Consider the following 27907-nt stretch of genomic DNA (forward strand, 5'->3'; position numbering starts at 1 on the left):
TGTGTCTGTGTGTCTGTGTGTTTGAGAGAGAAAGAGTGAGTGAGTAAGAGAGAGAGCGAGATAGAGTGTATGTACTGTATGTGCTCTGCACTGCACACATTTAACTGCAAGTGGTTATATGTTTGAGAGACAGTGGAGCCTCAGCCTCGCTTGCGATCACTTGGATCAGGACTACAGCAAGAGATGCCTCTCGTTATTGCTCCTATAATGCACCCTTTATGCATCCTCATTTATATTTATCTGACAGACGTCATAGGTAAGTCAGTTCATTTGAGTATCAATAATAGGATAAAAACTGTATAGACGGAATAATAATTTGATTATGCCTAAATCTATGAATAATGTGCACTTCATTCTCATTAGTGAAAAGTGAGGAAGTTGAATCAAACTGTTAATGTATGGCACTTAAAGTCATTACAGCTTATTTGTGATTACATACACGGATGGTTTGAATTGCCTGTGAATGTCTGCTAAATAATATAGGACTTTCCCTCCTGAGTATAATGGGGCCATTGACATGCAGTATTACATTATACTTGTTTTGCGTTAGTCAATTAAGTATGACATCTCCCTCAAAATAGATTTTTAAACATTAAGGTAACAATAATTATGATTCTGAACATGAGTATCATACTATTAATCATGTATTAACCCATTTGGATAATAATTATATCTGTTACCTGTATGGTTTCTCATCACCATCATTATTGTATGAGTACTGAATGTTAGTTTATGCATCAAAACAACAAAATGTACCATAGAGGGTATAATTTGAAACACTGCCAAAAGAAAAATGCTTTCCACCACAGGAATAACCCTCTGCTCAAAAATGATTAGTATTCATCATATGTATTATTATTAGTACATCTCCCCCAGTTGATGAGAATCATAACTAGCTTATTGTATGTTTAAATCCAACTCAACTCAGAAGCACATTCATTATTAAAAATAAACAGGAAAACAACTATCTCCTGAGAACGAGTGTGGATGGAAGGTGATGAGGAAATTGTATCAGTGTGATGCCACACAGCATTCCTGAATACATTAGTGTCTCTATAGAGTAGACATACCCTCATTTAGATACAGATTGTGTTTGGATTCCCCTTGTCGTGTATTCTGCAGTGATTGTTTGCAGAATGTGAAATAGTGTTAAACATGGAAGGAAGGACATGCTGTTGTTTTATGATAAGATAAGCACTAATGTAAGACCCACATTTAGTAACTGCACTGAACAGAAGCAATGTAATTGAAAGAATCACATGTTTATGGGAATTAAACTGTTGAATGAGTTCGTGTGGTATCCCACTGCGCACACCCTGTCATTTCAACATGGATAATTGGGTAATATTTGGTTGAGACTGTCACGACCTCTGCCGAGGTCGGTCCCTCTCCTGGTACGGGCGGCGTTCGGCGGTCGATGTCACCGGTTTTCTAGCCAGCTCTGATCCATCTTTCATTTTCCATTGGTTTTGTCTTTATTTTCTACACACCTGGTTTTCATTATCCAATTTAACCCTCTGTTTCCCCCATGTTTGTTGTGCGTGTTCTATGTTCAGTTTGGTATGATGGCTGTTTTTTTTATGGGTGCTGTGTTCACACGTGCGTAATGTTTACCGTTGTTTTTTTGTTCAAGTGTATTTGTTGTACCTTGTGCCTTTATTTTATTGAGTAAAGTATATTGCTCACTCATTTGGCTCTCCTGCGCCTGACTTCATGCACAAGTTACACTCACCGTCTGGCAGAGACATTGATCAATGAGATTACAACATACAATCAGTGGCCTGTTGTTAGGTACACTACAGACAGTCATGAGGCCGTAGCTTGCTATATAAAGCAGGAATGGAGGTGGCCGGTAGCCTAGTGGTTAGAACATTGGGCTAGTAACCAAAAGGTTGCTAGTTTTAATCCCTGAGCTGACAAGGTAAAAATTGTCGGTGCCAGGTGCACCAGTTCCAGTATCTCAGAAAAGGCTGGCCTCCTGGGATTTTCACACGCGACAGTGTCTAAGGTTTTACAGAGAATGGTGCAACAAACAAAAATCATCCAGTCAGCAGCAATAATGTGAGTGAAAACAGCTTGTTGATGAGAGGTCTAAGGAGAATGGCAAGCTAACTTGTGGGCCCCAAATAACTGAGCAGAACGGCATCTTGGAACATACAACTCGTCAGTCCTTGTCATGGATGGGCTATTGCAGCAGATGACCACACCTGGTTCCACTCCTAACAGCTAAAAACAAGAAGAAGCGGCTCCAGTGTGCATGCGATCACCTTCACTAGACAATTAAAGAGTGGAAAAACATTGCCTGGTCTGACAAATCCCAGTTCTTGAATCGTCAGGATATGGCAAATAACAGCATGAGTCCATGACCCTATCCTGCCTGGTGTCAATGGCACATGCTGGTGGTGTAATGATGTGGGAATGTTTTCCTGGAACACATTAGGTCCCTTTATACCAATTGAGCAATGTTTCCATGCCCTGAAGAATTCAGGCTGTTCTGGAAGCAAAGGGAGGTCTGACCCGGTACTGGATCGGTGTACCTAATAAACCAGCTACTGAGTGTATAATTCACCCACTCAAAAAGACAGTCAAAATTAGTTGAATTTTCAATGTGTTATCATTATGCTTTCAACCATCTGAAAGCACAACCAAATTCCAATGGATAAACAATGTCTGATATGTTGCTTATTTATACAACAGTGTTATCACTGTCCTTCATCTAATAGCAGAACCAAATGACCTGGATTGCAGTTAAGATTACATGAAAAGTACATGGTGCAAGTGATCAATGCCGTTCAAGATTCTGCACAGATTATTACATTTAGCCAGTGGTAACTTGTGGAATGGACACCGGCTAGAATGCAGTTTTTACCAATCAACATTAGAGGCATCTGTTGTATAATATTACATATCATTACATTTGAAATCGGATTCCACCTACATGTGTATTTATCCTACTGTTTTTACCAAAACAAAAGATTTTAGTTGAATTCTGGATTTAATTGCAACAATTGTTGATGACTTAAATGCTAGGCCTAAATATCATTGATATGAGTGATAAAGTATGGTCACATTTCATATGCTTTATTAAACCTACCCTTTGGAATGACTTCGAAAGCAACAGGGAATCTATCTTGTTTTACAGTTGAGTTCTCTCAACAATCATTCTCACAATAGCACATTAGTAATAGTCAGTGACAAATAGCATAGCTAAGCAGGGTTTGGTTAAAACATTGGCTGGAAGTCCAAAGGGTAGCTGTAGATTGATAAATTATTCTGTTGGAGGAGCTGCCCAGACTGATAGTGGATATAACGTTGAAGATCTGATGTTTTAGATGTACAAATTCAACATATTTTATACAAGGTTTGTCTATATTGAAATTTGGTTAGCATTATGAAATAATTCTGTGATTGAAAAGTCACCCTAAAAACAACACATCCAATCTACTTTTTTCAAATCCAATGTATTTTCCACATAGCAATAGGTTGACCAATTATAATGACTGAGTCAACCAGTTTGTGCAAAGTGGGATATTGCTTGTGATTATGCAGAGAATCAATGTGCATTGTGTGAAATTAAATGTACAGTAATACATTGTTTGTCTTAATTCCTTTGGGTATCTCAGTTCTACAAATACAAACAATTTAACAGTAAAGTGAACTTGTATAAAGTTTTTAATTTTGTAATACACATGTGGCAAACTGTTGAATAATTTAGAAGAAAAACCTCCATTCCACCCCCGGAGCTGTTACTATGGGGAATGTGGGGGAACGAATGGGAACCTGCATGATGTCTTGAGGCTGTGAGGTCACACGAGTGGTGGCAGATCAGTCAGTGTTCTAAGCACAGCTTCCATCAGTCATGTGACCTGACAGCATCTCGAACTCAGACATCTTGACAAGAAGGCAAAAACTACCATCATAGATGTCATGTACCATCAAGGTCTTTGATGTTGGACTGTCTACTTGTTATATATCAAAAAGCCTGTTCATTTGTTTTTATTTAAATCACTCTATTTAACCATGGGCGCTCAATAAATGTCATGCACAATTTAGAATAAATCTATGATCTCTATATGAAATTTGACAGTAACAAATAGGTGCACTTAGCTGATTCCTGATACCTCCAAGCAGGCCATATACAAAGCCATTATGCTCATACAATGTTTTCAGTTTTTAATCAATTTGACATGTCATATTTCTCTGTATTTTCTATGTCAAATTAAATATTACAAGTTATTTTCCAAAGATGCAAAGTTCAAGAAAGATTAAACTTTTTAAAAGTATTTTATAAATAGTGATAAAAGGAATAAATACACAGTGAATAACAATGAGTAACAAGACTTGGTCCACATTTTGTTGTGTAATAAAAAAAGATTGTGTTACAGCCATGAAATTATAATGGGCTCAATTGAGAGTTTGTCACTGGCCTACACACACAGACACACACACACACACACACACACACACACACAAAATACCCTATAATGTCAAAGTGGAATTGTGTTTTTAGAAATGTGTAATAATGACTTACAAATTAAAAGCTGAAGTATCAGGAGGGAATAAGTATTCAGCCCATTTGTTATGGCAAGCCTAAATAAGTTCAGGTGTAAAAATAGTTTACCATGATGTGTAATACATTTGCAAACATTTCTAAAAACCTGTTTTCACTTTGTCATTGTGGGATATTGTGTGTGGATTACAGAGGATTTTATTTTTAATTGATCCATTTTATAATATGGTTGTAACGTAACAAAATGTTGAAAAAGTCAAGGGGTCTGAATACTTTCCAAAGGCACTGTAGATGAGTGAGAAAAAAAACATACTTTAATACATTTTTATTTCAGGCTGTACCAACAACATTTGGAGGGTAAAGTGACTAGGCAACAAGATAGACAGTAGCAGCAGCGTATTTGGAGATTGTGAAAGTGTGTGCTTGTGTGCGTGGCGTCAGTATGTATGTATGCACATGTGTGTTGGGGTGTCAGTGGAAGTATGTGTGAGTAGAGTCCTTTGTGTGTGCATAGAATCAGTGTAAGAGAATTAGAGCATGGGTCAATGCATATAGTCCGGTTAGCCATTTACCAGTCTTGTTTAGCAGTCTCACAACTTGGGGGTAGAAGCAGTTCAGGGTCCTGTTGGTTCTAGACTTGGTGTAATGGTCTCATTTGTCATGCGGTATTAGAGAGAACTAGTGCTTCGGTGGCTGGAGACCGACAATTTCTGGGACTTCCTCTGACACAGCCTGATATCGCCTATATGACTTCATTATCTTGTTTTTGATTGCTTCTATAAATTGATACTCAAAATACGGCCATGCTCTCAGAAACCTGAATAAGAAAGTTGTTTAACGTCGTTTTGGATTGAATCAGATATGTTTGAGTGTCTCCTCCAGAATCATCCACAGACAGCAGCCTCTATTCTGGTGCTGATGTCTGCCCACTGGGTCAGTTCCCCTGTGGCAACCTGTCTGTGTGCCTGCCCCAGCTCTACCACTGTAATGGGGTCCAGGACTGTGCTAATGGAGCTGACGAGGAGAACTGTGGTGAGTCTTGAACCACAGCAGCTTCAGGAGGGTAAACAGATGGTTTGTGTGCAGTGTCTGGTTGTTGAAGTGGGAGAGAGGGCAGGGGTGGGGGAAATAAGATAGCATTTAGAAGACTCATTTCTGCTTCAATGCATTTGTACATCAAGCAATTTGTCAAGGTCACACAAAATATGAACAAACATGTTGATAACTTCACACAATTAAGTTCTGCACAAAGATACAGTATATAAATGCACAAAAATTAAATATGTCTCTATCATCTTTCCCTGAACAGTGGACAACAGCGGGTGGCCACATCTTTTTGATGCCTTTATGAAGAAAAATGTTGAAGAGTCCAAGGAATGCAGTGAGTATACATTTTCAGAAGCAAATGCAATTATTTACATATCTAATGTTGCACTGCTTTAAATTAGTACATTAACTAAAGATGAAAATGTATCAACCCATTTGAAATCATACATTGAGGTCATCCATTCACATCATTCTGTTACCATAAATAGTCTAAGTAAATATGAGCAATTCTAAGAAACAATAATTCCAGGAAATGGTATGTGTGGCATCTATCTGCATGTGTGTGCATGTTTCTTCTGTGCTTCTCTCCTGCAGTGCTGGACGTGTTCCCAGATGTATGCTTCTGTGAGGCCGGGAGAGTTAACTGTAACAAAAAGGGACTACTCAGTGTCCCAGCTGTGTCTTCCAATATAACAGCTCTGTGAGTATACTGGATTCCTACCCTCGTGAAGTCTAACACCAGAGCACAGTTATAGGTATTGGGATTGCTAGAGTAGATTCCTATTGTAACATCTGGACAAAATGTGTACATCTATGATGCTGTATTAGCAGTCAAACTAGCAGCTCTCTCTACCCGCAGTGAGCTGAACAGCAACCAGATAACAGCTCTCCAACCAGACCAGTTCATCCGCTACAGACACCTTGAGAGACTGTGAGTGTGAAACCCTTTTTGACCTTTCCTTCTTTCTCTGCACTGACTCTGACAAGTGTTTATGTTCAATCTGTTTAAAGGTCCTGAACAGTCCAAAACATGTTTTTCTTCAATTTAGATGATATTTGGGTGAAACCAGATCAAATGGGATGGACCAAAGTATGAAAAATGACTGTTACTGGTACATTGGTAAAGTTTGATTATTGGGCAGGTTAGCATTTTTCCTCATGAATCTTATTCTGGAGGCAGCTATGCAGTGGTCAATAGCTAGCACAGCCACACAGTCATAAAATCAGATTTTAAACCTAACCTTAACCACACTGCTAACCCTAACCTTAAATTAAGACCAAAAAGCAAATATAATTTTTACAGTAAAGCCAACTTTGACTTTGCAGCTGTAATATCTAAAGGGAAATCGCTCAGTTCTGCCTCCAGGTAGTACTGAGCGATTAGTGCTTTTTGAGGTCGGTTCGGTTTCGGTTCGATTATGAAAAAAATCACAGTTTTGATTCATGTAAAAATAAAATTCATAAAAAATGCACTATGCATTATGTGGGCTGAATTCTGTTAACACAGAATAAAGAAATTCATAAAAGTCCCATGATGGTAGTGAATGCCCAGTACTGATTATCACTCGTTAACCACAATTTATTCACATTACTTTACTTAAATAAAATATTTCAGTTGTTGTGTATGTTACATTTGTTTAATTTGATGACTTTATTATTTCATTCCAAGTCATCATCTCATCTCTGTAGAGCTGCTGCCTATGCTTTCTGTCAAAGATACAGATAAAGGGGGAAACTATAAGTGTCTGGTGTTGGCTAGTTATTGGCTAGCTAGGTCTTCATCCATCCTGCATGGAAAAAGAGGGGTATAAATGTAGGCTATGATTCTGTTCGGAACTCCCACCCAGTTGTCATGTCAACACACCTGTCAGTGCCTCTGCGAACTGCAACAGATGGGATATGTCAAACCTGAGATGTATAATTTATGAAGTGAACCCAGACCTTTCCCTGTCCAGTTTCAACTGAAATTGTCCAACATGAACTGAGCTACATAGCTAGCTTGATGTAACAGTGTTGGCAGTTTCATTTTGGCTATACATTTTACCACCAGAATTTTGTTTATATCAATGCTGTTACAATAACTAAGTAATTTGTGAAACCATGATGTGATGTATGACAGGATGTGCATGCAATATCGATATTGTTTGCTTGAGATGATCTCACTGCAACATTGTGTCCAAGTTGCTTGACATAGGAGTTTCAAAGAACTGTCAGTCAAGGTGAGCTCCCCACCCACTCAGCCTATTAGCTTCCCACCAACTCAGCCTGGTCCTTCAGCCTTACTGATAGTTGGAAATGAGAGATGCTCCGAATTTGAGAAAATGTACATCATTTTAAAATGTGAACAAATATTGATATTTTACTTGGGAAATGGGATCACTGTTCAGGACCTTTAAATGCATGCAATGTATAATGTGAATTAGTCTTCATTCAAATCACAAAGAGGGTTTAAAACCCTGGACAATAAAATGCCACCAAAAAATGTGTTTGTTAAAAAAACTTAGGAATTCAGTAAATGTTTCTATTCATCCATACTTATGAAAAGGCAGAATGTAGCTTCAAGAGCCACATATTTTGAATGTTGAAATGTTTTGTGGAATGTCCTACATAAATAATTGTCCAGATTGTCCAGTCTCTCTTTGTTACACCATAAACAGAGGACTGCATCCACCAACAATGTGTGGCCTTGAATGGTACAGTATCTCCATTCAACTGAATAAAGACAATGTTATTATACCAGGGCTTTGTCATTAAAACCTTTGAATCTGTTTCTGTTCCACAGACACCTGGAAGACAATAGGATCAAAAGAATCTCCAAGCAGGCATTCTCAGGACTCTACTCACTAAGAAGACTGTAAGTCCTAATTCATTATGGGCCACAGTCTGACCTGTGGTACCATGCGTACATCCCTACATCACCACTAAAGGTTGCCCTACATCACACTTCATGAAAATATATTGTACGTTTTGTAGTATGTAATACTGTAGGATGTGTGAGTGGGCCAACACTGTATGTTAAGCTCCTTGAGAACAAAATACATAGGGAAATCAAAGAGAACCAGTCAATGAATACACTGACTCATTTACTGGCGCATCCTTGCGAAGTGTAAATAGATTCAGATACTGTAGTCTTTCTCCGCTATTCAAACCTAAGACGTGTGAAGTGCCCAGGTCTAGTAGACATAAATCAGATGAAGCCCGGCTGGTCTGTAATTAAAAGGAAGACATGAAAACCTTTCATCCTCCTCTGTCAGGATTTGGGTATCTAGGACAGGGTATCGTGGAGATTATATACTAGTCACTCTGACAGATAGTCTTGGATAGCTAACAGCAAAATCAACTACTCCTACTTTTCACTTGTCACAGCTATTTTCACATCCAGCTTAATGTTAGTGGGAAAGGAATCGTAGGTAAGCATTTCACAGATAAGTCTACACCTGTTGTATTCGGCACATGTGACAAATAAAACGTGATTTGATTTAGTGTCTCTCCTCTGCATTCCTGAGGGTCCCAGGCTGTTATCAGTGTAAGGCTGTGGGAAACAAACAATGACAAGGAAAATGTGTCAGTGCTCTGTCCTAATAGTCTCAGATAGAATTTGCATGAGGAACAGGTGGATGTGTTACCCTACCTTACCACATTCCATATTACTTGCAAGCAGTGGAATGTTCAAAGTGCAGAAGTAAGATCTGCAATTACAACTGTCCCTTTGTCAATATTGTTTTCTTTACTATATTATTATTATTATCATTATTATTATCTGGCTTTTCATCTTAAAATGTACATCCTCATCCCCTTTGATGTATGTTTTTCCCTCCCTGTAAAACTGGTCTGCTGTGCTAAGATTTCTCAGTCAGAATCGGATTACATCGTTGAAGGCTGGCATTTTTGGAGACCTCTCGAACCTGGAATGGCTGTAAGTGAACTGGTGTGGAGAATTTATTTTGGTGACCTTAAAGACACCTTCATTAGGAAATGCTTCCGCGTCTCAGTGGGATTCATGAGATTTGTAGACAGTATTTATCTCATTGATACAAAAACACCTGTATATCTTGTTGGAAAATGTGCTGTACTGGGCAGTTGTTCTCATTGACCTTAAAGGGATGGTTTGAGATTTTTGTAATTAGGCCCTTTTTGCTATATACCCAGAAACAGATGAACTCATGGACACCATTGTTGTCTCTGTGTGCAGTTTGAAGGAAGTTGGAGGTAGTAACTGGAGCGATTTCTAACTAGCGTTAGCACAATGACTGGAAGTCTATGGGATCAGCTAGCTAGATTGCGATAACGCTAGTTGATCCCATAGACTTCCACTCATTACGCTAGTTAGCAATTGCTCTAGAAACTACCGCCAACTTCCGTCAACCTGCACAGAGACATACAATTTGCCAAAATCTTGATCTGTTTAAAGCCAGCTTCATTCTCGGCCTCAGAGAATGCCTCAGTTTGTGCTGCACTATCTTCCCAAGAAAGTAATGAGGATAAGGTATGATACCGTGTGACATTTATGGTGTAGCTGACAATCCTCATGTGTGATACATGATGGTATGATATCAGGGTCCATGTACCAATGTCCCCTAAGACTGTTCCTTGACAACAGTGATTATAGCTCACGTATAGCTGCAGAGGCTCTCTATTCATTTAGTCTAATGTGACGGATGTGAAACTCGTAACGATTACATGATCAAAGTCAACAAACATAGATGTCAAGGGTAGAGTAGGACACAAATTGATATATTTCTCTGTTTCCTCTGGATGTAGGATTCTTGACGAAAATAGAATCACATCTATGAGACAGAAATCGTTTGAGGGCCTGAAATCTTTATTTTTCCTGTAAGTATCATGCCACTGTGCGTCTTACTTTATGAGCTCATGAGATTTGCATCATCATATAACCAACACACCCTTTTAAATTTAATTTGGCTGCAGGTCTTTGCTGAATAATTCCCTAGAATCCATCCCTAAGAAATCTGTCTGCCTGGAAATGCCGAGATTAAACTGGCTGTAAGTAACAGAATAACATCTAACCCACTATGATGGATAACATATTTTATTCTATTTGACAACGCTTAAATCATGTTTGCTCATAACCATGTTTATTATTTATGAACGTTTGCCATAATCACTCTGCAACAGTATCTGTTTTCAGAAATGTACCATTTTCTCATCAAACACTACTTTAAGTATTTACCAACTACCAGATACTGATGCTGATATCATGAATTAATGCCAGAATGGCCTGACATCTTTTTCACAGAGAACTGGAGGGGAACAGGATATCATCTTTGTGGGTTTCCAGCTTTCAAAACTGCACCACTCTGACAGTATTGTGAGTTTTGTTTAATTAAAAATAGATATATTCCTCAACTCCTTTACAATATTTTGTAATCTTTGAAGCAAATCCAATTGCATAAAATGCCTTCACAGTCATTAATTTATTTTACAACAATTACAACTACACTAGAGAGATGAACGCGATGAAAGAAGACACTTGCTTGGTTTTCATATGATTTATATTTCAAAATAAATGTTGCCCTACCCTAAGGACAAATTTCCTGCTGTAAAACCCAGACTGGTAAGTGGCGCTGGTGCTAAAGCTATGTACTTCAGTCTGGAGCCTCAGCACTATTACAGCTGGTAATGAAATTCAGTCTGAGGGAGAGACCATTGGAGCCCACACACATTAAGTTGGCAGTTTCTATCATTGGTGATTACTTTCTCCATCACACATGGCCTTAGAGGCAATCAGTACAGTCAGGGAAGGAAAATTCTGAAATGTGTGGGGTGTATTAAAGCTCAGACACCGGTAGGATTGTCAAAGGTTTGACTGCCTAAAGTACTTAACACCTCTGAACAGAGTGTCAGCAGTCAACCTGTTTGTGTTCACACAGCCATGACCTTGGAAGTTGTCAACCACTCAGCCTTAAAATAGAATTACTTGGCAATGCATATCTGTGCATATTGCTTATGGTCTAGATTCGAAGCTATCTGTAATCATTTAGTTTTTTATAGAAAGCCCTTGTTGATACTAGCTATATGTCTACAGCTATATTACTACCTAGCAAGATGACAAAGAAACAATTTAATTATCTCATAATCCCATAATGCCAGCCCATAGCCAAATATTTAGTTAGCTAGCTAACGTTAGCATATTCGCTAGCTCACACAACAAAGCTAGCTGGCTAGCTAAGGACAAAGCACTAACTCAGCAGCTAACGCAGGCATCTGATTCATGGAAACTAGCTAATCCATTGTGATTTAATTATAATTAATCAAGCTACAGTGGTTAGCTAGTTTAAAGGAAAATTGTCTATTTTTTCCCTTAAATTATTTTTCTTTTTTTAAATTGTTGGCTCCCCAACGTGAGGATTTGTGCTCTCCGATTGGCTCAAAGTCTAGTTTTTGGATACTGACGAGGATAGCTCACCAGCTTGTAGTCCTAATACGAGTACCTCTGGTTCGTCAAAGATTATGGATATACTGACAACGTACATTTCTCTCTGCCCTAAGAATTGGAGTCATTGTCCACAAAGTGGCACGGTGAGCTGTCTAGCTCCCGCCTATAGTTTATTTGAATTGGTTGATACATCTCATTATTGTAATCCTTTTTAAAATATTCAATTAGGGTTGTTGACGTCAATCGCCTGTATTCAATTGTGAGAGATGCTATGCTACTAGCCTCATTTCATGAAAATGTATAGCCATCTCGAGACAACTCCAATATAATGTGTTTTCTTCTCAAAGTTAATGGGAGTTCAAGTGTCCTACATACAGTACAAGTCAAAAGTTTGGACAACTACTCATTCAAGGGGATTTCTTCATTTATACTATTTGCTACATTGTATAATAATAGTGAAGACATCAAAACTGAAATAACATATATAGATTAATGTAGTAACCAAAAAAGTGTTTAACAAATCAAAATATATTTTATATTTGAGATTTTTCAAAGTAGCCACCCTTTGTCTTGATGACAGCTTTGCACACTCTTGGCATTCTCTCAACCAGCTTCTTGAGGAATGCTTTTCCAACAGTCTTGAAGGAGTTCCCACATATGCTCAGCACTTGTTGGCTGCTTTTCCTTTAATCTGCGGTCCAACTCATTCCAAACCATCTCAATTGGGTTGAGGTCGGGTGAATGTGGAGGCCAGGTCATCTGCTGCAGCACTCCATCACTCTCCTTGGTCAAATAGCACTTACACAGCCTGGAGGTGTGTTTTGGGTCATTGTCCGGTTGAAAAACAAAATGATAGTCCCACTAAGCGCAAACCAGATGGAATAGCGCATCATTGCAGAATGCTGTGGTATCCATGCTGGTTAAGTGTGCCTTGAATTCTAAATAAATCACTGAGAGTGTCACCAGCAAAGCACCCCCACACCATTGCCTCCATGCCTCCTGGTGGGAACCCCACATGTGAACATCATCCATTCACTTACTCTGCGTCACAAAGACACAGCGGTTGGAAGCAAAAAAAACTCACATTTGGACTCATCAGACCAAAGGACAGATTTCCACTGGACTAATGTCCATTGTTGTGTTTCTAAGGCCCAATCAAGTCTCTTCTTATTGGTGTCCTTCAGTAGTGGATTCTTTGCAGCAATTCAACCATGAAGGCCTGATTCACGCAGTCTCGGAACAGTTGATGTTGAGATGTGTGATACTTGAACTCTGTGAAGAATTTATTTGGGCTGAAATCTGAGGTGCAATTAACTCTAATGAACTTATCCTCTGCAGCAGAGGTAACTCTGGGTCTTCCTTTCCGGTGGCGGTTGATGGTTTTTGCGACTGCACTTGAAGAAACTTTCAAAGTTCTTGACATTTTCCGGATTGATTGACCTTCATGTCTTAAAGTAATGATGCTTATTTGAGCTGTTCTTGCCATAATATGGACTTGGTCTTTTACCAAATAGGGCTCTCTTCTGTATACCACCCCTAACTTGTCACAGCACAACTGATTGGCTCAAACGCATTAAGGAATGTAATTCCACAAATTAACTTTTAACAAGGCACAACTGTTAATTGAAATTCATTACAATTGACTACTTCAGGAAGCTGTTTGAGAGAATGCAAGAGTGTGCAAGGCTTTCATCAAGGCAAAGGGTGACTACTTTGAAGAATCTCAAATATATTTCATTTGTTTAACACTTTTTTGGTTACTACATGTTACCATGTGTGTTATTTCATAGTTTTGATGTCATCACTATTATTCCACAATGTAGAAAATAGTAAATAAAGACAAACCCTTGAATATGTAGGTGTCCAAACTTTTCACTGGTACTGTATATCAGTAAATTGTAACAACTTAAGCGTTATAAAACTTATATTTGATCAAATGAATCTCAAGTAGCAAGTAAGCCATAAATGTTTTTCTTGACCATACAATAAGTCTTCACCTGATGGAGAGAGACATTTCCGCCGAGTTGGGCCTCTCTTCGTCTCTGGGTTCGTTCAACCATCATTATGGGGGGGGGGGGGGGGGGGATGAATGGCGAAAGAATTTGGTTTTGGGATGAACACCGAAAATAAGGTCTGAGGTTAACACAATCTGAGGTTAACAATTTTTGTTCGATGAGATGTTCTACTATTTTCTACATTGTAGAATAATAGAGATACTAGCAGTCAGTTAACATAACCTTTGTAATTTATGAAGCTTTTATAAATGATATAAATTCTTCCAAATTCACAAAAAGTGACGTAAGCTAATAAAGATTCTCATAGAACAAAACACAAGATCTCTTGAACCTGTGTTTACCACGTACCTTATTTTTGGCATTTATCTAAAAATCCTACAAAAACTTCATTCATGTTCTCCCTAGACATTGTTTAACGAACTATTGCGGAGTTAGTGCCTACAAAAATACTCCTTTACTATTTCTCTCTATTGCGATTTTACAAGTAGAATCGGGTTCGCCCCTACCAGGTCAGCAAGTGTAACAGTATAGCTTCTGTCCCTCTCCTCGCCTTGAACCAGGGACCCTCTGCACACATCAACAACTGACACCCACGAAGCATCGTTACCCATCGCTCCACAAAAGCCACGGCCCTTGCAGAGCAAGGGGAACCACTACTTCAAGGTCTCAAAGCAAGTGACTTCACCGATTGAAACGCTATTAGCACGCACCACCGCTAACTAGCTAGCCGCTAGTTCTAGAAAGTGAAGGAACAGCCTACCTATCGGCAGTGAGATTCTTAGTGTGTTTCATGCTTTAGCTCTCTCAATTAAAGGGGATGGTGGAGGCCATGTGGGGTCGCGAATCTGGAAATCCTCTGGTAGACTCTTTGGGTGTTTCTCAATATGCATACTACCATGCTTAACACTCGCATGCTCCGAGTGCATTCTCAGAGGACGTTCCATTGAGTACGTTCCTGTGAGGACCAGAGTGTGGAGAACTCATAAAACACTACATTTGAGAAGCACTAGCATTCCCGCTACTGTATTACCTGACACTGCACCTCTCCATTCACTGAACCTTCTTCCAACCAGGACAATGGCAATAGAGACAAAACAACATACACAAAGCAAACATTTTACTTCATAACTATCAGCTTGTAGTGGGATTGTTAAATTCTGTAGCGGAGTTGTTAGAGAGAGGTAAAGATAAAGATTTTGTTTGGGTGCCAGGCAGGTATTAACCCTGCCGAAAGGAAAAGAGTAGGATAGAGAGAGTACCACTACCAGACCCACACACATCAGCAGAAGAGACTGCCTATAGTGTAGCCTGTTTGCCAGAGGGCCAGTGGAGAGAAAAGATAAGCAACACCATATAAAAGCACACATCCCAAAACACACAATCCCAACCAATAATGGCAGAGCAATTGAACAGCAACTTCATATAAACAATTTACAAGACAGAACCCAGTCATCAACATTGGAGGATTTGCAATAATCTGTATTAACTCCCAGTGGAGGAGTGCAGAGTGTATGAATGTGTGGGTGTTCATAGACAAAACAAAGGCCATAAGATGTCAAAAATCTTCTCAGCCACATGTAATTAGTACCACACCACCTCAATACAGTTCAAATAACAATACACAAACTTGCAAGTTACCTCCCTTTTAAGTCAAATGTCAACCCAATAATAGGGCGGGGGGGGGGGGGGGGGGGGTCTTAGCTATTGACTTTAGGCTTGCCGTTACACTGTCTGTCTGTCTGGTGGTTTGTTTGTTTGTATGTCAAAGCTTTGCAAACAATGTTGCTACTAATCCATGCGATCATTAACTGGTCAATAACCCAAAACTCTGCACGCTGAAAACAGACAAGACTTCTGCAGCGTTGCACTGCCCCGTTCAAACTGCCGCGCAAGCCGAAAGCTCCCTCCCAGAGAGCCGGAAGAGCTATCTTTGTGTTATCCTTTCTGACTGCTGATGCCCTCTTAAAGTGGCAGCGCACGGTGAAGGCTCCGTGCAGGATTTCAAGCTAGCTGTATGTGAATCGTATTAAGGTAGCTAACCAGACAGATGAACAGGCAAAAATGATCTAAAACTAATGGGTAGACGTCAATTATTTGTGGGTAGCTAACTAGCTAGCTGACAATTCTTTATTGGCTATCTGGCAAGCTAACAGTAGCACCTATCCAGTTTGCCCTATTGACATATTATGGGTTTGTGATGGCAGGTAAACATGCCAAAATGAACACAGCATGTATAGTCGTGGCCAAAAGTTTTGAGAATGACACAAATATTAATTTTCACAAAGTCTGCTGCCTCAGTTTGTATGATGGCAATTTGCATATACTCCAGAATGTTATGAAGAGTGATCAGATGAATTGCAATTAATTGCAAAGTCCCTCTTTGCCATGCAAATGAACTGAACCCCCCAAAAACATTTCCACTGCATTTCAGCCCTGCCACAAAAGAACCAGCTGACATCATGTCAGTGATTCTCTCATTAACACAGGTGTGAGTGTTGACGAGGACAAGGCTGGAGATCACTCTGTCATGCTGATTGAGTTCAAATAACAGACTGGAAGCTTCAAAAGGAGGGTGGTGCTTGGAATCATTGTTCTTCCTCTGTCAATCATGGTTACCTTCAAGGAAACACGTGCCGTCATCATTGCTTTGCACAAAATAGCTTCACAGGCAAGGATATTGCTGCCAGTAAGATTGCACCTAAATCAACCATTTATCGGATCATCAAGAACTTCAAGGAGAGGGGTTCAATTGTCATGAAGAAGGCTTCCGGGCACCCACGAAAGTCCAGCTAGCGCCAGGACCGTCTCCTAAAGTTGATTCAGCTGCGGGATCGGGGCACCACCAGTACAGAGCTTGCTCAGGAATGGCAGCAGGCAGGTATGAGTGCATCTGCACGCACAGTGAGACGAAGACTTTTGGAGGATGGCCTGGTGTCAAGAAGGGCAGCAAAGAAGCAAATTCTCTCCAGGAAAAACATCAGGGACAGACTGATATTCTGAAAAAGGTACAGGGATTGGACTGCTGAGGACTGGGGTAAAGTCATTTTCTCTGATGAATCCCACCATTCATGTGTGGGGTTGCTTCTCAGCCAAGTGAGTGGGCTCACTCACAATTTTCCCTAAGAACACAGCCATGAATAAGGAACGGTACCAACACATCCTCCGAGAGCAACTCCTCCCAACCATCCAGGAACAGTTTGGTGACGAACAATGTCTTTTCCAGCATGATGGAGCACCTTGCCATAAGGCAAAAGTAATAACTAAGTGGCTCGGGGAACAAAACTAAAACTATCTAACAAGTAATCTAACAATTTCACAAAAACGACCTTATTAACACAAGTGTAAAGGAATGAATAAGAATATGTACATATAAATATATGGATGAGCGATGGCCGAACAGCATAGGCAAGATGCAGTAGAAGGTATAGAGTACAGTATATACATATGAGATGAGTAATGTAGGATATGTAAACATTATATAAAGTGGCATTGTTTAAAGTGACTAGTGATACATTTATTACATACAATTTTGAATTATTAAGTGGCTAGAGATTTGAGTCAGTATGTTGGCAGCAGCCACTCAATGTTAGTGATGACTGTTTAACAGTCTGATGGCCTTGAGATAGAAGCTGTTTTTCAGTCTCTCGGTCCCAGCTTTGATGCACCTGTACTGACCTCGCCTTCTGGATGATAGCGGGGTGAACAGGCAGTGGCTCGGGTGGTTGTTGTCCTTGATTATATTTTTGGCCTTCCTGTGACATCGGGTGGTGTAGCTGTCCTGGAGGGCAGGTAGTTTGCCCCCGGTGATGCGTTGTGCAGACCTCACTAGCCTCTGGAGAGCCTTACGGTTATGGGCGGAGCAGTTGCCGTACCCGACAGGATGCTCTCGATTGTGCATCTGTAAAAGTTTGTGAGTGTTTGGTGACAAGCCACATTTCTTCAGTCTCCTGACTGTTGTGCTGTTGTGTCTTTTTCACCACGCTGTCTGTGTGGGTGGACCATTTCAGTTTGTCCGTGATGTGTACGCCGAGGAACTTAAAACTTTCACCTTTTCCACTACTGTCCCGTCGATGTGGATAGTGGGGTGCTCCCTCTGCTGTTTCCTGAAGTCCACGATCATCTCCTTTCTTTGTTGACGTTGAGTGTGAGATTATTTTTCTGACACCACACTCGTAGGGCCCTCACTTCCTCCCTGTAGGCCGTCTCGTCGCGGCCCTTGCAGAGCAAGGGGAACAACTACTTCAAGGTCTCAGAGCAAGTGACGTCACCGATTGAAACGCTATTTAGCGCGCACCACCGCTAACTAAGCTAGCCGTTTCACATCCGTTACACATGGCCACACAGTCATGGGTGAACAGGCAGTACAGGAGAGGGCTGAGAATGCACCCTTGTGGGGCCCCAGAGTTGAGGATCAGCGGGTTGGAGATGTTGTTTCCTACCCTCACCACCTGGGGGCGTATCGTCAGAAAGTCCAGGACCCAGTTGCACAGGGCGCAGTCAAGACCCAGGGTCTCGAGCTTAATGACGAGTTTGGAGGGTGCTATGGTGTTAAATGCTGAGCTGTAGTCGATAAACAGCATTCTTACATGGGTATTCCCCTTGTCCAGATGGGTTAGGGCAGTGTGATTGGGATTGCGTCTGTCTATATAAAGCCCCACAGTTTACAGCGCATGTCAGAGAAAAAACAAAGCCATGGGGTCGAAGGAATTGTCCGTAGAGTTCCGAGACAGGATGTGTCGAGGCACAGATCTGGGAAAGGGTACCAAAACATTTCTGCAGCATTGAAGGTCGCAAATTACACAGTGGCCTCCATCATTCTTAATTGGAAGATTTTGGAACCACAAAGACTCTTCCTTGACCTGGCCGCCCGGCCAAACTGAGCAATCAGGGGAGAAGGGCCTTGGTCAGGGAGATGAGCAAGAACCCTATGGTCAATCTGACAGGGCTCCAGAGTTCTTCTGTGGAGATGGAAGAACCTTCCAGAAGGACAACCATCTGTGCAGCACTCCACCAATCAGGCCATTATGGTAGAGTGGCCAGACAGAAGCCACTCCTCACATGGAAGCCTGCTTGGAGTTTGCCAAAAGGCACCTAAAGGACTCTCAGACCATGAGAAACAAGATTCTCTGGTCTGATGAAAGCAAGATTGAACTCTTTGGCCTGAATGCCAAGCATCACAACTGGAGAAAACCGAGCACCGCTCATCATCTGGCCAATTACCATCCCTACGGTGAAGCATGGTGATGGCAACATCATGGTGATGCTGTGGGGATGTTTTTCAGTGTCAGGGGCTGGGAGACTAGTCAGGATCGAGGGAAAGATGAACGGAAGACATACAAGACCACTGATAATCTCCCTCGATCTGGGGCTCTACGCAAGATCTCACCCCGTGGGGTCAAAATAATCACAAGAACGGTGAGCAAAAATCCCAGAACCACACGGGGACCTAGTGAATGACCTGCAGAGAGCTGGGACCAAAGTAACAAAGCCTACCATCAGTAACACACTATGCCGCCAGGGACTCAAATCCTGCAGTGCCAGACGTATCCCCCTGCTTAAGCCAGTACATGTCGAGGCCCGTCTGAAGTTTGCTAGAGAGCATTTGGATGATCCAGAAGAAGATTGGGATAATGTCATATGGTCAGATGAAACCAAAATATAACTTTTTGGTAAAAACTCAACTCGTCGTGTTTGGAGGACAAAGAATGCTGAGTTGCATCCAAAGAACACCATACCTACTGTGAAGCATGGGGGTGAAAACATCATGCTTTGGGGCTGTTTTTCTGCAAATGGACCAGGACGACTGATCCGTGTAAAGGAAAGAATGAATGGGGCCATGTATCGTGAGATTTTGAGTGAAAACCTCCTTCCATCAGCAAGGGCATTGAAAATGAAACGTGGCTGGGTCTTTCAGCATGACAATGATCCCAAACACACCGCCCGGGCAACAAAGGAGTTGCTTTGTAAGAAGCATTTCAAGGTCCTGGAGTGGCCTAGCCAGTCTCCAGATCTCAACCCCATAGAAAATCTTTGGAGGGAGTTGAAAGTCCATGTTGCCCAGCGACAGCCCCAAAACATCACTGCTCTAGAGGAGATCTGCATGGAGGAATGGGCCAAAATACCAGCAACAGTGTGTGAAAACCTTGTGAAGACTTACAGAAAACGTTTGACCTCTGTCATTGCCAACAAAGGGTATATAACAAAGTATTGAGATAAACTTTTGTTATTGACCAAATACTTATTTTCCACCATAATTTGCAAATAAATTCATTAAAAATCCTACAATGTGATTTTCTGGATTTTATTTCTTCTCATTTTGTCTGCCATAGTTGAAGTGCACCTATGATGAAAATTACAGGCCTCTCTCATCTTTTTAAGTGGTAGAACTTGCACAATTGGTGGCTGACTAAATACTTTTTTTGCCCCACTGTACCTACTATTCGGATTCAACTCCAAATAAAATCTAACAGGCAGTGTATGTAAATTATTGTAGGCCCTACTACTATTCAAGTCATGTAATTGGTCTAGTTTGTAGGTTCTTGAATAACAATTACCACTTATAGGGACATTTATTTTGCAGGGCTCTTCGAAAAAACAGAGTACAAACCATTGAGGAGGGAATATTTTTTGGAATGCCAAATCTGATAGACCTGTGAGTTAACTGTACTTAACACAACATTATATGGGTCAAATAATGTTGTAAAATGTCCAAATACAGTAATGTATTTCATTGTTAAAAATATTTTTTTTATCATTCCAGGGACATATCTGTAAACAAATTTGAGGAGTTCTCCTCAACTATGTTTAGAAATCTTCTAAACCTAAAACAGTTGTGAGTATATCCAATTTCTATTTGAATCCTAGCCCTAATATACACTAAGTATACCAAACATTAAAAACTCCTTCCAAGTATTGAGTTGCACCCCCCGCTTTTACCTTCAGAACAGCCTCAAATCACCGGGCATGGACTCTACAAGGTGTCGAAAGCATTCCAAAAGGGATGCTGGCCCATGTTGACTCCAATGTTTCCCACAGTTGTGTCAAGTTGGCTGAATGTCCTTTGGGTGGTGGACCATTCTTGATACACACGGGAAACTATTGAGCATGAAAAACCCAGCAGTGTTGCAGTTCTTGACATAAACCGGTGCGCCTGACACCTACTACCATACTCATTTACATTTTAGTCATTCAGCAGATGCTCTTATCCAGGGGAATTAGGGTTAAGTGCCTTGCTCAAGGGCACATAGATTCAAACCAGGTCTCAGGGATTCAAACCAGCAACCTTTCAGTCACTTGCCCAACATGCTTAACCATTAGGCTACCTGCCAACCCTTTCAAAGGCACTTTCATCTTTTGTCTTTCCCATTCACTCTCTGAATGGCACACACACAATCCATGTCTCAATTGTCTCAAGGCTTAAAAATCCTTCTTTTATCCTTCTCCTCCCCTTCATCTAAACTGATTGAAGTGGATTTAACAAGTGACATCAATAAGGGATCATAGCTTTCACCTGGATTCCCCTGGTCAGTTTATGTCATAGAAAGAGCAGGTGTCTTAATGTTTTGTGTACTCAGTGTATATACTATTTTGAAAGATGTTATTGTTACTTAGAATGGATTTAGTAGGAGAAATGCTAACTTTATATTGTTGAGTTGCAGTTTATTAACTTCACTGTTCAATGAGTCTTCCATCAACCTGGCCTTGAGGCCATGTTGACCACAGAGACAGGGGTGATAAATCAAAGTGATATTATCTGCCCTGTATTGATGTCCCCCCTCTTTTCTCAGGAACATCTCAAATAACCCTCTAACTCATATTTATGAGGATCAGTTTGACATGTTTGTCAATTTGCAATCCCTGTAAGTAATAGTTTTTATTTCATACAGTACTTATGTGTCATGGTCTACTATCTTTAGGGAATTGGAGAAATAGTAATGTTTTTGCTCCCCTCAGGAGTATAGAGGAGGTTGAAATACCAAACATCAGTATTCAGATGTTTCGCTCTCTTAGCAACTTGTCCCATATGTGAGTATATACTCTGTCTTCATTTATTATTCTTATGTCAACAACATTTAATTTCATACTGTATAAACAGTAAGGCACTAAGCCTGTAGAAGCTTCTAATTGGGATTTAATTCATTTAATAGTGTTAATAATGTTATAAGCTTACTTTTCAGGGTAAAAACACAGAATAAATGTAGCATGCGTAAATGTCTATACATTCATTGCCAATTACCTACCAACAAGTAATGAATTCATGGCTTCTTGTGCATGCATAGTCCTGTAGACTTTTTAAAAGTGTTTGATAAGCTACTTACAAATAGTGGCTCAACGACTTGTTAGCAGCTTATACAGGCTTCATTGGGCCATTATACAGTAAATGGACTCCTAACAGCTGTATTGCTTGGTGTACAGTGAGGTATTGTTACTACAAATAATGTTTAATCAACAATAATGTTTAGTCAGCACAGGTCAGGTCCACACTGCATATAAAGCACCAAAGCCTAATTAGAGGGCAGTTTAGGACTCTGTATAACTGTATCCATTTGTTAGATAATCTCTATTCGTACAACTGTCAAACATATCAAGATAAATGTTAAACTTCAGAAATTTGTTTGAAGGTGATTAATTGGGATATTTTTTGTATCTTTTTCCTGGCCCAGTTATTTTAAGAAATTTGAATACTGTGGCTACTCTCCTAACGTGCGAAGTTGCAAGCCAAACACTGACGGAATTTCAACATTTGAGAATCTTCTTGCGAACATCATCCTTCGTGTTTTTGTGTGGGTGGTGGCCTTCATCATCTGCTTCGGCAACATCTTTGTGATCTGCCTGAGGTCTTGCATTGCATCTGAAAACCAGCACCACACCATGTCCATCATATCACTGTGCTGTGAGTAGAATACCTCACCACAACGAGGGCAGCAATCACTTCTCATTACCTTGTACTTAGGTAACTCATAATTTATTGAGATTCATAAAACTCTTCTCATAACAAAGTATACTTACTAAGATCCCTGAAATCCATGTTATCTGTTAGGTGCTGACTGCCTCATGGGAGTCTACCTGTTCTTCATCGGTGCGTTTGACATCAAGTACTGTGGAGAGTACAACAGACATGCCCAGCTGTGGATGGAGAGTCTGCAGTGCCAGTTGATTGGCTGTCTGGCCATGCTGTCCACTGAGGTGTCAGTCATGCTTCTGACGTACATGACTCTGGAGAAGTACCTGTGCATTGTGTTCCCCTTCCACAACTACAGAGCCGGACGTAAACAGACGCTCTGCTATCTCATCTTCATCTGGGTCCTGGGCTTCATTATTGCTGTCATTCCCTTATGGGACAAGCAGACATTCGGGAATTACTATGGCAGGAATGGAGTGTGTTTTCCACTTCACTCAGACGAGATGGAGAAACCAGGGGCCCGATGCTACTCCACTGGAATATTCCTGGGTAAGAGGAACATTCGTCTGAGCACATAAAAAAATACACGCTGAAAATACATATTTTTGGTTGAAAATGTGTCCTTTTGTTTGAAAATGTCTTGTGCTCACTGGGATAGGAATCAGCTCTGATGGTGGTGAATCAACAAGATAATGGGGATAATATAAGATGAAGTTGGAATTGCACAGGCCTTGGATTGTGTTCCATGTATTTCCCTGGGGGGACATGAAACTGCCATGAAAAAAAGGGTTTATAATCTCATCATCATCTTAGATCTCAGCTAGACTTATTAAATACCAATTAGTTCCAGTCAGTTCCAATCAGTTCAAATCTCCACGAGAAACAATAGATACCAAATTTCAGCAAGTTTTGCAATACCTTTACGCGACTTGTGGTTTTACTGACATAATTTAGTTTTATTCAATACATATGTTAGGACGGGTATATTGTAAAGTGTAATGAAAGCATGCTTTTCACATTTTGTCTTTCAGGATTGAATCTCTTTGCATTCATCATGATCGTCTTCTCCTACACCAGCATGTTTTACTCTGTACAGAAAACAGCCAAGACAGCAAGACAGTCTGTCTACAACAAGGAGGTCTCTATAGCCAAGAGGTTTTTCTTCATCGTTTTCACAGATGCCATGTGTTGGACACCTATATTCATCCTAAAGATTCTCTCCCTTTTACGAGTGGAAATAGCAGGTAAACCAGATACACGTGGTTACATGATTACTACAATTAAATTGCTATCATTATGTTTAATCTTTGTGAACTCCTCGTCCTCTTCCTCCGGCTCCTCCTCCACCCTCTCCTCCTCCTCTTCCTCCCTGTCCTCCAGGAACGATCATTCTATGGGTGGTGATCTTCATCCTGCCCATCAATAGTGCCCTAAACCCCATTCTATACACCATCACTGCCAGCTCCTTCCAGGAGAAACTCAAGCTCTGCTTGAAGGCCAAGTGCAAACAGGCTGGGCTCAGGGAAACGTCCCAAAAAGTATCTGAAGTCTACCAGAACCCCAGCGCTCCCCCTTAACAAAAAGACCCTCTCAGTCAGGGAGCTTGCCAACCGTCCTCTTGGAGAGCTACTGCCTGGGTATGCAGGCTTTTGTTCCAGCTCTTCTGGAAAACACTAAATTTAAACATCAAGATCTGGCTAAGCTTCTGATTAGTAGGATCAGTGTGCTTGAGCAGGGCTTGAGCAAAGCCTGCATACTGAGTGGCTCTCCAGGAGGAGGGTTGGCTACCCATGTCCTTATTTTATAGGGGGAGAGATGTATTCTTGTAATTATTCTTTACCAGCAAGAGAACACGCTTTCTGGGAACCAATTTATTAACAAATGTTTTGTGTGAATACAGTTATTGTAAACACAGATGTGCAGAATCACAAATGATTTTGCATACCCAATTGATATTACACAAATTGTATTGTATAAATGTATAATAAAAAAATATTGAAAAAATATATGGAATTGAAAAGGTGTAAATGAGTGAGATGTTTTGGGTTTTAGGGTGTGACATTTGCTTAGGTTTGATCAATTTGACATTCAGATGCAATGTTACTACTTGCCTCTGAAGCTCAACTGTGACAATTGGAAACAAATGATGATGGTGAAGAAGGTCCGGGGGGATTTTGGGAGAGAAATTACATATTTCACAAAGCCAGAACTCAAAATAACATTCATTCGTTTTTCAATATTTGTTTATTGATTTTCTACTCTATTTTACAGTCAGAGCAGTATAATACAAATAGGTAGTAAAGGAAGAGTAAATAGTAATAGATGAGACAAATAAGATGAACACATTGTTGTGGGCTAAAATGCAAGTTATTTACAACTGCTTCATTGAGTACAATACAATGGCCTGTTATGTTACAAAAAGTATTCACTCAAAACTACCCTGTAGTTCACAGATATGTAATACTTGTGTTTATGGCTATTACTTCCCCCTATTGTTTAAATTATGTTCATTGCATTAGTTATTCAGTGGGAGTAATCCCATTTAGGTGTACGGGCTATTAATGTATGTATGTAAAGCATATGGCATTAAAAAAAACACTGAAAAAGGTTACATGCATTCAGTCATTGCACTTCCACCCATTGCATAACTCAGATTAAAATGAGATCTAATTAAAAATCATTCCTGTATATAATGCCCAACAGAAAAATACGTCAATGGTTCGATTCTGTACAGACAGAGGTAGTCACATTCCTGTGACTCATACGAAGACTCATTCATACAGACATAAATAAAACACGGATTACTGAGACACAATAAAATACAATAATACTGCAGACACACACAGTAATTAAGCAATCTACACAAATGCTGTCTAAAGCTCAGGTTGTCTGTCCACTTTTGAGCGTGTCATGATCCTTGTCCCTTCTCATTGTGATCGCAAATCCTGACACAAGCAATTACTCATGAATAAATCTTAAACTGACATCAAAGCGTGAATTATGCAAATGTTTGCGCTCCATGCTTATATCTTATAGTTTGGTGCTTGGTGGACAGATATTTGCCTATTTCACAAATGGCTCTGTTCCCAATTCTAAACTTCTGAAGATCTGAGGAAGAAGAAGGATCCCTATAGCTCAGCAGCTAAGCAATAGCTAAATTAGAGTGAGAGGAGGTTAACCAGTTAGTCTTTAAAAGAGAAGAGTAAAAATAAGAGACATAACAGGAAGTCCAGAGTCTTATGATAAACACTTGAGTAAAATAAAAAGTTACTGAAGATGTAGGGCTGAAGCAAGGTCTGGAAATGCAGTGTTTTAAGACACACTACCACCCACTAAGGAGCTTCAATAACAAAACCTTTTCTCTCTAACATCTAAGTATGTTTGCATTATCAACACTGAGGCTAGCTATTGAAAGTGCCATTCTCAAGTTTGAGACACATCTAAGGACAATAGTAAAATATATTAGCTCTGTGAATTTATCATGAAGAAATTGCATAGCATACAGTACAAGCATGAATGGTTTCTATAGAGCTCTCCTGATTGTGTACTAGCTTATTGTGTAAAGCTAGTTGCAGCTAAAAACATTCCATGGCATTTTGGCATCATCTCCATAAGTCTTGATAAGTCAGCATTAACCCTTTCAGTCCCGAGACACAAGCAAAAATCGGCTTTTCATTTATCTTGCTTTCATTTATCTGCATGTCCAGCCCTTATATTTAGCTTCACAAATAAGTGTTTAACCATTTTATTTTCAGGGCAACCAGGGCAACAATGTGCCATAAACAGTTGCATTCATGTGTTTTATTGTCAAAAGTCAATAAAAAATTTTAAGCCAAAACAAAAACCGGATAAAAATGAATTGAATGAATGCTGTAAGCACATAAATGATTTGCTCAGTGGGAAATTAATATCCAACTAGTCATTGACAACTTTGTGGAGCTTGGAGTTTGTGACAGCAACTATGTGTGCTTATTACAGCATTATAGACGCTATGTTCTGGGATTTCCTATGATCTTCTATGTAGAAGAACCCCTTACAGTTTTATAGACACTATGTCCTGGGATTTCCTATGATCTTCTATGTAGAAGAACCCCTTACAGTTTTATAGACACTATGTCCTGGGATTTCCTATGATCTTCTATGTAGAAGAACCCCTTACCTTCTAACACCTGTTGTGTAGCTTGTCTGTCATAAAGTAAAACATGTTACATGTGTGTATTTGTGAGAATCCCAGCTTTTCATAGATAGCTTTTAATAGTGTAGCTCAAACCATTCGGACTCTCTCTTACTTTGTGAAAAGATCCGGCCCCGGGCCCTTTCAGGATCCACCAGTCTCACAGACTCCGCTCTAGCTCAGCCCCGTTAATCACACAGATGCAGAATAAATAGATTAATCAAATAGTACAACCCAGAAATCTGTAGCTCAAACACAAGATGTTAAACGGGTAAGAAGTCCAAATCGCACGGATGTCGCGGTGGGACTCATAAAGCTTTCAAAAGAACGGGTTTTGCATAAAGAAACTGTCTATTTTCTTTCTTTCAAGGTATGTTTTAATGTTTTATGGTCAGTTAATGCATAGGCTGGTTTAGATTTGTAAATATTGCTGACATTCCCTCAGTGGCTCCTCATGGGGCATCAGTGCAATCTGAGTGAGAGTCCACATCCTGACAGTACCCTGTTGATGACACTGGAGAGTTTATCAGGCAGATGTAATATAATGCTACAGATAGGCACCCTTCATTTGAGTCATTGTGTGCTGTAGGCAGCACGTGTCTCAAGTGGGCCGACGGTCCTTCTCAAAGTTCAAAGCTTTGTCTCGGTTCCTTTCACTGTCAGCACAGGGAAGGAGCCCCGTATCCTAGCAACCTCCACCGCACAGAGATGGCCAAACACTTTGTTGTACCACTCAGGTGATCGTCCCCTGAAAAATTACAACAACAGGTCAAATAAGAAATTCGTATCCAGTTACACAATTCAATAGCAGGGGAGGTACCCCCACTCCTCAGAAGGATATTTCAATGCAATTAGAGTTTCT

General features: G+C 40.2%; 2 protein-coding genes across 3 annotated transcripts in view; one reads left to right on the plus strand and one right to left on the minus strand.

Annotated features, from left to right (window-relative positions):
• Positions 1 to 130: 130 nt before the first annotated feature.
• On the plus strand, positions 131 to 26072 carry rxfp2l (relaxin family peptide receptor 2, like). Its single transcript, XM_021623208.2, has 18 exons — positions 131 to 256; positions 5393 to 5542; positions 5820 to 5891; positions 6152 to 6257; positions 6417 to 6488; positions 8340 to 8411; positions 9402 to 9473; positions 10319 to 10390; positions 10487 to 10561; positions 10815 to 10886; positions 20550 to 20621; positions 20730 to 20801; positions 21757 to 21828; positions 21923 to 21994; positions 22633 to 22862; positions 23010 to 23420; positions 23903 to 24115; positions 24252 to 26072. Exons 1-18 carry the CDS (start codon positions 184 to 186, stop codon positions 24446 to 24448), a joined length of 2175 nt encoding a protein of 724 aa, XP_021478883.1. The 5' UTR covers positions 131 to 183; the 3' UTR covers positions 24449 to 26072.
• Positions 25097 to 27907, minus strand: part of stard8 (StAR-related lipid transfer (START) domain containing 8) — a 42675-nt gene continuing 39864 nt past the window's right edge. For both annotated transcript variants that reach the window (XM_021623206.2, XM_021623207.2), the window contains one exon: positions 25097 to 27793. In XM_021623206.2, the coding sequence (XP_021478881.2) occupies positions 27676 to 27793 (118 nt within the window). In that variant the 3' untranslated portion in view covers positions 25097 to 27675. The remainder of the gene's footprint in view (positions 27794 to 27907) is intronic.

This window comes from Oncorhynchus mykiss, chromosome 12 (assembly GCF_013265735.2).
Source record: "Oncorhynchus mykiss isolate Arlee chromosome 12, USDA_OmykA_1.1, whole genome shotgun sequence".
In the NCBI taxonomy this organism is placed as follows: domain Eukaryota; kingdom Metazoa; phylum Chordata; class Actinopteri; order Salmoniformes; family Salmonidae; genus Oncorhynchus; species Oncorhynchus mykiss.